The 14094-nt window shown below is 30.1% G+C and overlaps 1 protein-coding gene across 3 annotated transcripts in view; it reads right to left on the bottom strand.

The window, feature by feature from the left end:
- The window catches only part of LOC107359073 (protein O-linked-mannose beta-1,2-N-acetylglucosaminyltransferase 1), a 43018-nt gene that overhangs the window by 1173 nt on the left and 27751 nt on the right, over positions 1-14094 (bottom strand). For all 3 annotated transcript variants that reach the window (XM_015925522.3, XM_015925529.3, XM_015925538.3), the window contains 3 exons: positions 7347-7443; positions 3863-4002; positions 273-797 (listed from right to left, as the gene is read on the bottom strand). In XM_015925522.3, coding sequence (XP_015781008.2) covers positions 273-797; positions 3863-4002; positions 7347-7443 — 762 coding nt within the window. The remainder of the gene's footprint in view (positions 1-272; positions 798-3862; positions 4003-7346; positions 7444-14094) is intronic.

The following is a 14094-nucleotide window of genomic DNA, read 5'->3' as shown; positions in this document are numbered from 1 at the left end:
TAGAAAAGAGAAAATTAAAATAATTAAATTAAAATTGGTAATAAAAGAGTAAACAATGAAACATATTCAATATAAATTTCGCGGTCATCATGATAAGAAAAACAATGCTTATAAATACTACCATCTTGTGTTGAAAAAAGGGTTTAAAGATATTAAAAGTCACAAAGTGAAAGACTGTTTGATAATTTTTTTCAATATAAATCAATAATTCAATTGTGATAATGATGATGGTGATCTCAATTTGAATGTATATTAGAGATAAATCAACTTACCGGTTCTGGATGAAATGATAGAGGTGCAGGATCAGAGCAAGAGCAAACTTGCCCATACCCTTCAATCCTGTTGCAAAAAGATCGTCTTCGTCGATTCTCTTCCGTCTCTGGCCAGTTACATTCAGATTCTTCTAATGGAACCAAAGGAAGCTCAACTTTAAGTACAACCGGAGCTCCCCATGAGTTAAATTCAGGGCTCTTTGAATAACCCTCACCAAGCAATTTACCGCCTTTAACAGTAACCATGGCCCACATGTCACGCCAACCTAGATGAGAGACTCTTTTACTGCCCAAGCGTTTAAGCAAATCACGAGCTGCTTGTTTCATCTGAAAAGTACCCTCATCTTTAATTGTGAATATAATGACTCGTCCATCTGAGACCATATTTAAAAACAGAGCCATGGCTTCATCTTCATGCGGTGAATAAGTATCAAAGGTTCGCTGAGCCATCACAGAACCACTGGCCTGGTTAAGTATCAATACATGTATGCCACGTCCTTTATCTTCATCAGAATCTTCTTTAATCTAAAAAATCAAGAAAAAGCCAGAATGAAAATCGAGATGTAAAACAAAGTACAAACTCAACCACAATTCAACTTGTTTTAACCAGAAAGCAAGCTAGCGAATCAGCAATTCAACAACCTAACCTAAACTAATCAGCTATGGAACTCAAAATACAGGACACTTGTCGATTCTCTTTCGTTTTTCTTCAATCATTCGTATACAAAATTTTACCCTTAACCTTTACAATTAGCCAAAAGGTAAAAAATATTCAATTACAATGTTGAACATAAAATAACATTGAAATGTTAGATGAAAATGATTAAATTTTAATCACAAGTAAACTTTCAACTGAAACATTACATTGTTTGATGCAAAAAAAAATTGAAAAGGTAAACAGTAAAAAATCCCAAAAAAAGCATAAGAAAGCGTGAATAAATATTTATCTTAACAAATAAAATAATTTCATTTTAAGTTACCATTTTAAATCATCTTTTCACCTTGACTGGTCCAGAATAAAAGATGAAATTGTAACAAAAAATGATATCTTTATTATATAAATATTTTACCAAATCAATTGAAATACAAGCAACAAAAAAGGCACAAAAAACCAACAACCACAAGACAGATGAAATAAAGTTTAGTAAAAAAAATAGACTTGCATTATAACACAAATGTCCTGAATATGTAAAGAGCAGCAAAATACAAAGAGATGAGTGAAAAAAGCTCATGCAATGTTTCATTCATCTCAATGAGACTCATGGGATTGGCTGTGCAAAAAAACACATCAAGTGATGAACATGATGAATGAACAAGTCAAAGTGATTGGGAGTGAAAATGAACTAATAATGTTTACCAAATGTTGAAAAGATTACAAAGTGTTAATAGTTATCTGTGATAATCAGGGAAAAGCTGTGAAAACCGTTAACAATTAAAGGTTTACCTGATTATAACTGAAGCAAACATGATTAACTTTACGTGAATAAAAAGAGACTGAATTGACCATTTAAAAGGGTCAATTGAAAAGATGAAAGATTATTGATTGTCCATAATAAGGTTTGGTAGCCACTTAACTAACCATCAATGATTAAACTGATCAACATAACCATTTTAATAGCAACGTTCAAGGGTAAAGATTAACATGCAAAATCAAAAAATAATTATGTTAATGATAATGTATTACAACTGATCAACTATTTACACCCAAATTCAGCTTTTTTTGTCTAACATTTCTAGTTAGACAAACATTTTTGGGTTCGGCTTTACCTAAAACTGCAATAACCAGAATCATCCAACAATAATGATGATAACAGTAATGATAATAATAATTATATCAATCAAAAGGTAAATCAAGAAACATTTTTAATGTTTCCATGTTAAGTTTACTATCATGTCAATCAATGGTTCCAATAATAGTTGAATTTCATCAATAAGCCGACTATTCATATTAGACAATTTAATCAATCGCACTTGGTCTGTAATAATTTCAGCTGATTATTGATTAGTTGACTTGCAATACTGAGCTTCACCTTTAACCATTTAAAATCAATCAATTGTTGACCAGGTTGACAGTAATTAATTTAATCACTAATGTTGTCAACCTTTTTGACAACATTAATTGAAACAAAACAAGAATCCAATTGTTGATTGATTTGTTGAAGCGACATCAATCACTTGATCAAATTGTATTTTTAATAACATTAATTGTTACTATGGGTTGAAGAGTCGCTTCATTTTAACCATTTTGTGCTTTTTAGAGAATCTTTTTTTCTGAATTTCTTTTGCTGATTTACACCTAAAGCTCTTGTAACTATTGTTAAATATTGACGATTAGTTAGGACAATTGTTAATCACAATAATAATCATTATTTGATTTCAATTCGACCCAGTTTGATTGTCAATTCAATCTTGTCTTTTTGCTTAAAACTGTCGCTCTTGACTTTCCTTGACTATCACTTGAAGCTAGTATTTTAATCATTTTCAAGAGTTTTATTTAAATGCAATTTGGTCAACTTTGTTCTGATAACTGAACCCAATCTTCATCTGAATGATACAAAAGTTTCATCTATTTTTCTGAGTATCTTTAAGCTGTATTTTCATCTTTTTTTTCAAGCAAGTTTTGATTAAATCAAAGAGTTTCATGATTAATGAGATTGTTGGTTTAAAGCAAAGTAAAACAATTAACATTTTTGGACACAAAGTTGACTTTGAATTGGACTTGGACAAATGGAAACAAAAAGACAATCTTTTGTGATGAAAGGTGAAAATTTTGTTCAATAATTTTGATTAATTAGTTGATTAGTGAATACAATTAGGGAGAAGATGAGAGGAATGTCATCTTTGGAGTTGAACAAAGAGAGGAAAATGATAACTGACAGAGAAATGATAATAAATGGAAAATTAGGAGAACATTTTCATTCCATTTTATACACAATTTTCATCATCTTTTCGCCTTTCATCAACATTATCATCATTTTAACCATTGAATATCTTGACCGTTTGGACTGTTATGAGAGGGTCAAAGTTTATCTGGCAAAAAATGTTTGCCTGTTTGGTGTGATAAGATGCTGAGAACCGGAAGAAAGAATTCAAGTGATGATGATGATGATGATGATAATGGCTAGAGACAAGATAAGCTCTAATTAATTAAATAAACTGAAATGTAACACCAAAGCTTCATGTTGTTCATTTTTGTTCATCTTCTTTTCGCTTGTTTTCATATTTATCAACTAAATTAAATCATATTAAGTTGTTTAATGTTGAAATTGAATTAATACCTTTATCCATGATAATGTTGTTAAAGTACTAATGATAATAGCAATAATAATGGTAATGATGATGATGATGATCTGATGAAAATTATGAAAATGATGGTAATAATGTTTCATCCTTTTTACTGAACATTGCTGTTGTTGGTATGAAAAAGACTATTAATTATCAATTATTACTGTAAAGCTAAAAATAATTTACTTTCATGTTAAATTGGTGATTATTTGTTCATAAAAGGAATGCAAATTGCAATGTGATTGATTGAAAGTGAGTTTGATAATCAATTCTTGACAACGGATTGAATGGTTAAAGCGACTTACCGTTGTACCGTCAACAATGACGGATACTTTTGATTGACTGGACAATACTTTAACATTTAATGCTTTTGCAAGGCTTTCTGATTGTAATTTAAGACCATTATAGCGCTCATCAAACGAGATACTATTTTCATCTGAGGAACCTGAATCAAGAAGGAAAAAAAAGAAAATTTGTTTTTATCAATTGTTAACGATTAAGGGAAATAGGTATTTATTATTTATAATCAGTTGCTTCAATACAATCAAAATGCAATCGACGGTAAAAATATTGGGGTTGATCAGTTAAAAATTGATCAATTTGGTTTTGCCCATTCAAGTAAGACTTTAATGTTTACCAGAATCAAATGTTCAATTTAAACTAACCCATTGATTTTCATCTTTTAAAGGATCAATCAATTCAACTTTGAATATGTGAACAATCGGATCATCATTATGATTAAACGTTTGTAAAAATACATTTCAGTAAAGACAAGTTAAGGTGAAAAATGGTCAAAAATAAAGCATATTTTGAATTAAAAGTTGAAAGGTTTCGTTATTACAACTAAGGTTATGTCAATTGATTCAATAGTTGTTTTTAATGTTAATAATAACACGATTAGTAGCAGGAAATGTCCTACTCTGGACTGAAATTTTTGCCTCCAAAAATGTCTTTACCTGGTTCAACTTCATCATTGTAAACAAAGGATTGACTGATTCTTGTTTCAACAATGATTCAAGATAAACTTGATTAGCTTGGAAGTTAAATCTGAAAGATTCACCTTTTGACTAAACTGAAACTTGAACAGCCAATTTGTGTTGCTCTTTGACTAGATGAATGAAAAAAGATAAATAATCAATTTTTGATTTTCGTTCATTAAGAGAGAAATATATTTTTCTCATCATGCTAACCATGAGAAAGTTTGCAATAATGATAATCTTGTTTATCTAAGTGCTATGCATTTTACACTGTAATGATATAAAAAGGTGTTTGTTGTTTGAAAAGTGCAGCAATAATAAAGTGTATGATTCAATGTATTAATATCATTTGTAATGATGTAAAGTTAATTAATGTAACATGCCAGGTAAAAGTGATGAAATTGATTAGAAGAGAGGAAAAGGCTCATAAAGAAATAAAACACTGAATACATTTCGTGTTGTTACAGAATCAATCAAATGTAATTCTTGTAATACTTTTGACTTGAATGTGGCAAGTAAAATGCCTTTTCCACTCTCACCCGGCCAAATTGATTTCAGTGAACATTCCTTAACTCTTCATCTCTGAACAACAGTATCCAACACATTTGTGTCTATCATTTGATGAAAACCAGAGAGAGAGAGAGACTTGAAAAAAAGATGCTCAAACAGACACGTAAAGGTTGAGATGAAGAATGATGAGAAATAATGAAAGAAACAAAAGTGAATAAAGTTTCTAAGAATCTGGAGAGAAATGGTGAAAAATATAAACACTGAGGGAAGACGAGGAAAAAGGAGCAACAATGATAATGAACAATGAAAATGAAATGAAAAGGAATCATCATCAACATGATCATTCCAATGATCAAGTAACATTCATGTCATCAAGTTAATATCATCTTCTTCCTTCCCAATGTCATTCATTTAGCTGAATAAAATTGAACACAATGAAAAGGTTAATTTTACCATTTCCATCATCAACTTCACCCTTTTTTTGTTTCGTTAACTGTCATAGATGAAAAATATGTTCAACTTGTTTCTGTGAAAAATTTACTATCTTTGTCACTCCAAGTGTTAACATAATGAAGGGATAAAAATTTGAAAAAAATATGATCAACAACAAAAAAAGGAGTGAAAATGATCAAGATTTGCTAATGAACATGTAACATGTAAAAGGTCATGGAAAAGGCCATCAGACAAGAAGCAAGTTTACCTTCAATTGAATCAATTCCTTGAAGGGAATTGGCACAAAATTTAAATCATTCAATTACTTTTTCTTTACAATCTTTTCTTCCTTATTTTACCTCGTCTTCCTCATCTTCATCTATTTTTTGTTTCGCCATCTTCTTCCTACTTTTGTCTTTTGTCTTTTCTTCACTTTTCCCTTTTTCATGATGATTCAACTGTGAATGTGTACGAGTTGCTGATGGATCCCTTGAGTTACACCACAAGAACCATTAAGATGTGACAAAGATGAATTGATTGATCAAATTAAATTAATTAACATGAAATGAGAGGTGACAAAAATCTTGTCCGTTCAACATAATAAACGGTTTACTTTTAACTTTGCCTTTTTTCCTCTTGCCTTGTCTCTACGTTGCTTTTACCGGTAAACATTCAACTTGTCATTCTCCTGATCATCTCTTAACTTGATTACATTTGAACACATCATCCATCAGGTTGACTCTACTAAACCGTAAAAAAAGACTTCAATCAACTTTCTAATCCAAACCTAGACTTGACTATTACTGTAAATTTAACTCTTAATCGCATTTCAAGTATTAAATCAACACGAAAAATCAAGCCAAACATTGAGTTAACAATAGCTCCAAGTTTTTTCCCAAGTAAAATGTTTAATTAGGTTATCAAAGGCAGTTTAATTGTCTAGTCACATCGCATTGTTTCAAACCTTTGCATCTTTCACGAAAATACAACTCTTATTCAGTTATTTTCATAATGAAAATGGTCAAATTTCAAAGAACAAAGTCTCAGGAATCAATCACGTTAGAGATGAAACTCAAGATTTTTCAAACTCAAGCTGCTCTTTAGATGAAATTGTCTGATTCAATAAGCTTTTAGGCTCATATTTTACTTGCTCATGTGTCAAGCTTTAAAAAATTGCTAGAGCAACAAAATTTTGTTCAAATCAATATCTGAAGTCTAAGTCTATGAGTTAAAGTCCAATTGTTATCAAGATCAAAACTTGAAAGCTTGTTAACGATAAAGTACTGTTTTAACATTTGAACGTTTCTTGTTACATTAATGATAAAAAATAACCCGATGACACTAATCTTGCCTTGTTATCTATTGGCCAAACTAGCCGGGTAGTTATCATACTGCGATCTATTGAGACTCAGCCTTTGACAGAAAGGTTCATTCACTATGTTGAACAATCTTCCATGAACAAAATAAAACATGTCCAATGTATTAATTTACAATAAACTAATCAGTAATCAATAAAGAAAACCAGAAACCTTAAAAACCAGAAAATGCAACGACAAAGCAATCAAAGTTCACTTTTTGTTAACACATTAGGAAAGCTTTCAAGTTTCAAGATAGACACATTGAAACTGATTTACAACTTCAACTATAGATTCGCTGTCTTTAAATGCTGTAAGATAAAAAAAAAATGTAATAATCTTCCCTTACAATTGCGCTAAATCAATTGTCACAATAATAATGCAAAATAATCTGGAGACACTTAAACAACAACAAATTTAGTCTGATAAATTTTAAGTCCACAAATCCAGGTATTAACCAAAGCCCATTGCAACCAAAGGAACCTGTAATTTTGATTCTTGGACCATAAACTTACTTTTCATTAATGACTCTTCCTTCAAACGTTTACTTGTGTCTATGATAAATAAAAGGTTTATTACCACAGTTACCATAAGAACAATCAAAAGGATAAACTGTTGAGAAAAGAAAAGTTCAATATTAGCATCAAATAATCAGATAATTAAATAATTGCTATAACCAGCAATTGCTCGTAAAATAGTAAATAACAATTGGGATGGAAAAATATTTTGCCGTACTTTCGTTATTAAACTTTTACCTTTTTTTAATGAAACTTTGCTCTCTTTTAATGGTACATCTAATTGTTGTAAACAACATTTTGGGCGATGTTCATTGTTAAATGGTTCAATTTGTTTCAACATTTTAATTCAAGTTTAATAGCTTTTGTCTGATAATCAATTAGTTTATCATTTGACTGGTTAACCTCTCTGTACGATAAATATGAATGAGGCGTTTGCTGAAAGTTAAATGATGAAAGTTTACCAAAACTTGTGAACAATGAACTTGTCATGATAATCTTGTGATGATAATAAAGATAATGATAATGATAGAGATAATAATCGTGACAATGTTGTGACAATATTTTCTTTACTCAATAAAAGAGAAAGTTTTTCATGAATTCAATTTCGTCTGTTTTCCAAATTGAAAAAATTTTTTATTCCAAACTTGGCCAAGGAAAAAAGTTCAATGAAGTTTTGTCATTTCAAGTCAACAGAGTAAAAGTAAGATAACAAGAACACTTCAATTACCTAGGAATTTGAGGATGAAAATGATGATGATGAGGAAAAGTGTAACCGCAAAAGTATTTTGAGAAAAGCAAAATAACTTCAACTTCTTAATAGACTTTTTTTGCTCCAAAATTTCAACCTTTTCTCATTTCAAGCTCAATCAATTGCTTCAACAATCATTAAAAGTAGAAATGTCTGACTTCTCACAAATTTTCACCCAAATGTACGGATTCCTTTGAAATTGGTTTCGCTTTTTTACGAGTTTATTTTTCATTGGTTTACTTGATCTGGAAGCCTTTAGCGTTTGATAACTCTATTAATGACACTGAGTTTTGGCTTTTTTGTCGAGGTCAACAAATCGCAAGTGAACAAGATGAGGCAAGAAAAGATTAAGTGAAAGCTAAGAAGTCAGGTGTTCTTTCAATTTCCGGGCAACATGGAGTTCTCAATGAACCTTTACAGGAAATCTCAATATGATAGAGATAAGGATGAAATTGAAGACAAGGGAACAAGAAGAAAGAAAAGAAAGAAGAAGAGGAAAGAATTATCTTCAATGAGGAAATATTAGACGTTATTATTGTGGAAATCATGAGATTATCATCATTTTCTTATTCGCATTTCCATCGGTTAATCATCTTTTCTTCATCGTCATCTCATGTCAATTCATAGCAATAATTGGTTTTTGTGGTTCAACTAATAAAACCGTTTTGTTTGCTTTACAATCTGATATATTGGTCAACAAAACTTGCTCCAAACTGTCCATCAGTTAAGATGTTTTCATTTAATGTTAACCCAACATTGATTGTTAAAGTCATTCAGTTTTGCATTGATTTAGTTTTGATAATAAAACATTTGTAATTTGCTTTTTCAATCCAACATCAAAAACTCAATTTAAACGGTTAATTGCGGTAACTTGGGCAATGGTCAAATCTCAAGTTACATTTTAAGGTGATTACAGAAAGACAATGTTTCAAGCTTAATCTTTTTCTGTAAATGGCCAGAGTTTTACAAAGATTAAAGATTTCAGGGGAAATGATGAAATTTCTTGGTGAAAGTAAAAGCGTTTTAGATTGCTTTGATGATTAGTTGATTTGATCGTAATAAACATTTATTTTTAACCAACATTTGGCTTTCAATTTAACCGGAAATTTTAATCTGTAAATGTGACTTGTTTTGCCAATTAGCAATTTAATTAATAAGTTTAATGTCAATTTGATTGCTTTCAATTTAAAGTTTGTTTACAAACGGAAAACAATGATCATGAGAATAAGCAATTTAGGCTTTTCGCGATTTAATGTCATTATTAAATCAACAATCTAGTAAAATAGTCAACAATCAACAAATGAAAATTAATTGAGGCACCAAAGTAAAAAAAGGTAAACATGAGCTAATTAGAATCAATTGTTGAAGGTAATCTCGTATTTTTTTATACAAATATATTTACAATATTAACCTTTACCTTATTTTAACCTTTAATTTGATTAATTTTGCTTGATTGCCAATGAATGTTGACCCAAATGTTTAAATGTTGCTCAAAATGATTCCTAATCAATGTTGACTTATTACAAGGTTGTTAAAAAATGCACACCCAAATGCAAGGGAAAAGGTAAAGAGGAGAGAGAAAACAAAACAAGGAATAACAACATGAGAACAAGAATTTTCATTCATCATTCACTGTTGATTTCAAAATTATCATGCTGATAGTTGAACAATAGACAATTGAGAATTGGAATAGTTTTCAGTTCTTTTGCTAAACTGGTAACCAGTAGTCGAAGGCAATGTTCAATAGATTCTATAAGTAATGATATCTGAGTTACTCAGGTTATGAAAATAAATTATCGTCAGATTTGCTGTCCTACACAAGAAAAATGCTATCGATCATGAAACTGAAAATAATATATAAACAGATGAAAGGGGAAGAAGGAAAAGGAAGAAGATGACAGAGAGAGAGGGAGAGAGAGAGAGAGAGGAATGAGCATCAAATATAAACAGTATCATCATCAAGTAATAAGGTAGGAGAGAGTGGAAAGCTTTATCATCTCTTCATAGTAAACATGATTCATGGTTAACATGTCATATTGATTCATGGATTGCAGGAATGGTGAAAGCAAAGTGAGACTGAGAATGAAAAAATACATACAAATACATAAAAGGTTTCAAGCTTGAGGCAAGTTAACATTAACACAAAAGGCTAAGAAGGGAAAAGATGAAGATGAGGAAAAGACAACAAGAACAAGACAATAACAAGAGGAAAGATCATTAAGATGTTCATCGGCTTTTTGAAGGCATTTTGTGTGTTCAAGACTCGAAAAATTGAATAAGCTGGAGAAACGAAGAGAAAAAAAGAAGCGAATTGTAAAAACTCTTTCCATTCCCAAATTTCAATCTCAAATGATGGATAAACTTGAATCATTCACCTATTTGACTTCACCATCAATAAGTTATCGCAACATTTTTGATCTTCCTTTTTCTTGCTCATGATGAATGGTTAAAAAGATGCTGACAAAATGAATTAATACATATTTGTTGAAGGCAATAGCAGCTTCCATCAATCAATTGAAATGGCAAATAATTAGCTGAGAATGTAAAATGTCATCTTTTGAGAAAATTTCAATTCTATTTTTGATATAAAATTTGCAAAAAATTGACTCAAAAAATGGATTTAAATATTGAAATAACTTCTCGAAAAAAGATGTTTAAGGATTGAATGGAATTGGCTTTTTCAGCTAATTGCAATTAACAATTATTGTGATTAGAGTTGGACAAATGATTAAAATTTTAGTGTTGATCACATTTAAATATAGACAATTAGTCCAAAGGCAATTAAGTCTTGAAAAGGAAGAAGAGTTTACATTTTAAATCAGATTAAAGTCAAATTCACATTCAACAGATTATTTCTTTTCTCCTGTTCATCATCTTTTAAGCAGCTTTTCAGGATGTAATTCATGATGAAAGTTCACAATTGATGCTATTGATTATATTTATCATTATAAAAGCATAAAAATCTAAAGTCGAAATGATTATCATATATGGTTAACTGGATGAAGTGTAACTGGAAAAAACTTGTTGACTTTTCCAGCCAATTGAATGGTTATAAGTTGGTGAGGTTAAGAGAGCATCAAATTGTTCATTATTATCATTTTTTATTTGCTTTTTTCGAGTTTAATCAAGAAAATTTGAGTAAAGAAGATGTTTAAAGTTGCAAAATGAGTGAACTTATTGGGTTAGGAATGAAAATAGCATTTAATGTTATTAAAAATTGTACATCAATTTTTATTTGAAGCATCAGTAGACATTAAATTGGTTCATTATTAAACATTTTAACATCAATTGAAATTCAATCCAAATGTTAGTGGAACAAAAATTGAGCTAAAAAATTGATTCCTTTTGTAATCAACTAGGACAAAGTTTCTTTTCCCTTTTTTTAGGTCGACCTTTGAATGCTGTAAATTTCATGATATGGTCATTTTGAAAGGTTGAAACATTTCATTCTTTATTTACAATTGAATTGTTTTTCTCTCATCTTTCAGGTCATTTCAGTAAATTAATGGTCAGTTTGTATTGTTTAAAAGGTGAAAAGAAGAAAAGTTAAACCCAGAATGTGATTTATTGCCAATCAATCGCATTTTATCGCAAAGGATCATTTCAAAAGTTTTATCAAGAAAAGCAAAAGAAAAAAACTGATTAATGAAACTGATTTACAGTTTAACATTTAACTGGTCAAACAATCAGTACAAATTGATTGTAACAAACAAATCAAGTTTAATCAATTTTTGCATTCAATCAATTCGCTCAGTATAAAATTGAGAACTGATTTTTGATGATCCATCAATTTTCATAAATGAACCTTTTTAGAAACCACGAGTTTGAAAATTCGATTTCCAAATTTTTCATGAAAGTTTCTCGAAATCTTTCTAAATTCCATTTAGAGTCAATGTTGTGTCTTGAAAAATTAATTGTCGGATCATCGCGATGCTCTCATCTTATGCCTGAGATTGAAGAGCTTCTTAAAGTCTTTATTTGTTCGAAGATCTGAACATTTATTAGACCAATCTGTGCTTTTCTGAAGACTTGGTTACTCACATTAGAATGGAGGTTTATCTGAATATTGAATTTTAACCTTTTCCAACAAAAATAGAATTGGAAGTTTGAAAGAGAAAATGAGAAAATTGAAAAGCCTGGAAACAATTAAACTCGTGTTTCACTTTGCTTGGCATTTGATGGGTTTACCATTGAATTGAAAATTTGCTGGTCAATCAACCTTTATTAGAGAACTAATCAGGTAAAACTGAGATTTTGTCAACTGTCGGAAATGGCGAGGAAAAGGTGAAAACAAAGGTATGATGAAGAGTATAATTATAATGGACAATAATGATGTTAATACAATGAGATGAGGTAAAATGAGGTGATTTGGATGCAAAAATGGTTCACTTTGTTGACTCTACTGTGGACAGAAGAAAGGTGTGCCCAAATGAAAATGACCTTTCAAGTGGTCAGTGAATCGAGAGAAGAGACTATAAATAGGGAAAGATTGAAAGGTAAGAAGAAGATGGAATGACCATTGAAAGTAATTTACCAATTATACTGTAAAAACAAGAATCTAAACTGGACAAACAATGAAAGGCAAGAAGAGAGATGAACGAGAAGTCGATGAAAAGGCAAAAGAAGGCAAAACAACAACTATTTCAAACTAATATCAAGGAATCAATTGGAGTTGTTGTTGCAGTTTAATGTGAAAGGCGTTCAAAGTGAAGGCACAACAATCCAAGAAGATCAGTCAATAAGAGTGAACATTAGTTTCATTCACATCTTCATTCCAATTCTAATTTCAGGATTCAATATGGAATCAAGTAAAACAATGGAATAAGTTAATAAGAGAAATTCAAGTTAAAAGCCTTTTCCAAGTTAAACACATGATATCATTTAAACCTCTTCAATGTTGAGCTCTATTAGTTCAAGTTAATCAACTTGATCAACTTTGATTTGCATTAAATCAACAAACTTGATTGACCTTATTTCCCTCAAATACAATTCAAAATAAAAGTGAAAATCAAAAGCAAAAAATTGAAGCAAAAGTTGAAACGTTTACCAAAATCATTTGTTTTTCATTTAATTTTTCATTTCTTTTCTTAAAGATTGAACAATTGTAACTGTTGATGAAAAGCGTAATGACAAATCTTATTTACTCAAATTGTTAACATTAAAGAGTGACTGTAATGGTCTAAGATTATGGTCAGTTCCGTTGAGACCAATGGTCGTGATCATTAAATGTAAGGCAAGAATTAGGAAAGTTGATTGGTTTTGTTGTTAGTTAATGAATGGTTAAACGAGCAAACAGATTGTTGTTGTTATTGGAATAATATTGCAACTCTGTTTTTTTCACTTTACATCATAATCATAGCAGTGTTTCAATTTTCACATGGAGACAATTTTCAATTGTAATTGTTCACCTTAAGGCTTGTTTTTGCAAGGTTAATCATATTATTATTAATAATGATAACAGTGAAATTAAAGAGAAAAGTTCAATTATCTTTGGACCACCAAAGTAAAAGTTGATGAAAATTGAGGTTGACATGAAATTAGAGAGTAAAAATAGTGTTGCAAATGGCGTTGCAAACAAATTGGTAAAGATGAACCCAATTTTGAACCAGAAAATGTTTCTCATTATTTACTCAAGTTGAGAGTTTAAATGTTGAACCAAAATGATCGAGTTTAAGGGTTGATCAATTTGGTGAAATGTTTACGTCTGAGAAAACGAATTAAAATTGTATTCTTATCTTTTCATTCCAATGCTTGACAATCTCAATCAAGTTCAGTTCTTTTTGCATGTTCAAACAGTTCAATACAAACAAACGAAGCAAACATGGAATTGGAATAGAGAAAAAAATTGACTAAAAAAACGAAAGATTCATTTGAAATTTTCATCAAAAATAAATGAATGACTTTTGGTTAAAAGTTTCCAATTTTTAAAACGAAACAAATATGTAAATGAACTTTCAATCTTCAAGAATCGTTCAGAATGTTTTTCCAGCAAAAATG

This window comes from Tetranychus urticae, chromosome 2 (genome assembly GCF_039701765.1).
Source record: "Tetranychus urticae isolate SD_2017Ah chromosome 2, NJAU_TeUrti_SD_1.0, whole genome shotgun sequence".
NCBI classification, from domain to species: Eukaryota; Metazoa; Arthropoda; class Arachnida; order Trombidiformes; family Tetranychidae; genus Tetranychus; species Tetranychus urticae.
The sequence above is the reverse complement of the archived record's forward strand: the minus strand, read 5'-3'. Positions and strand labels throughout refer to the sequence as shown.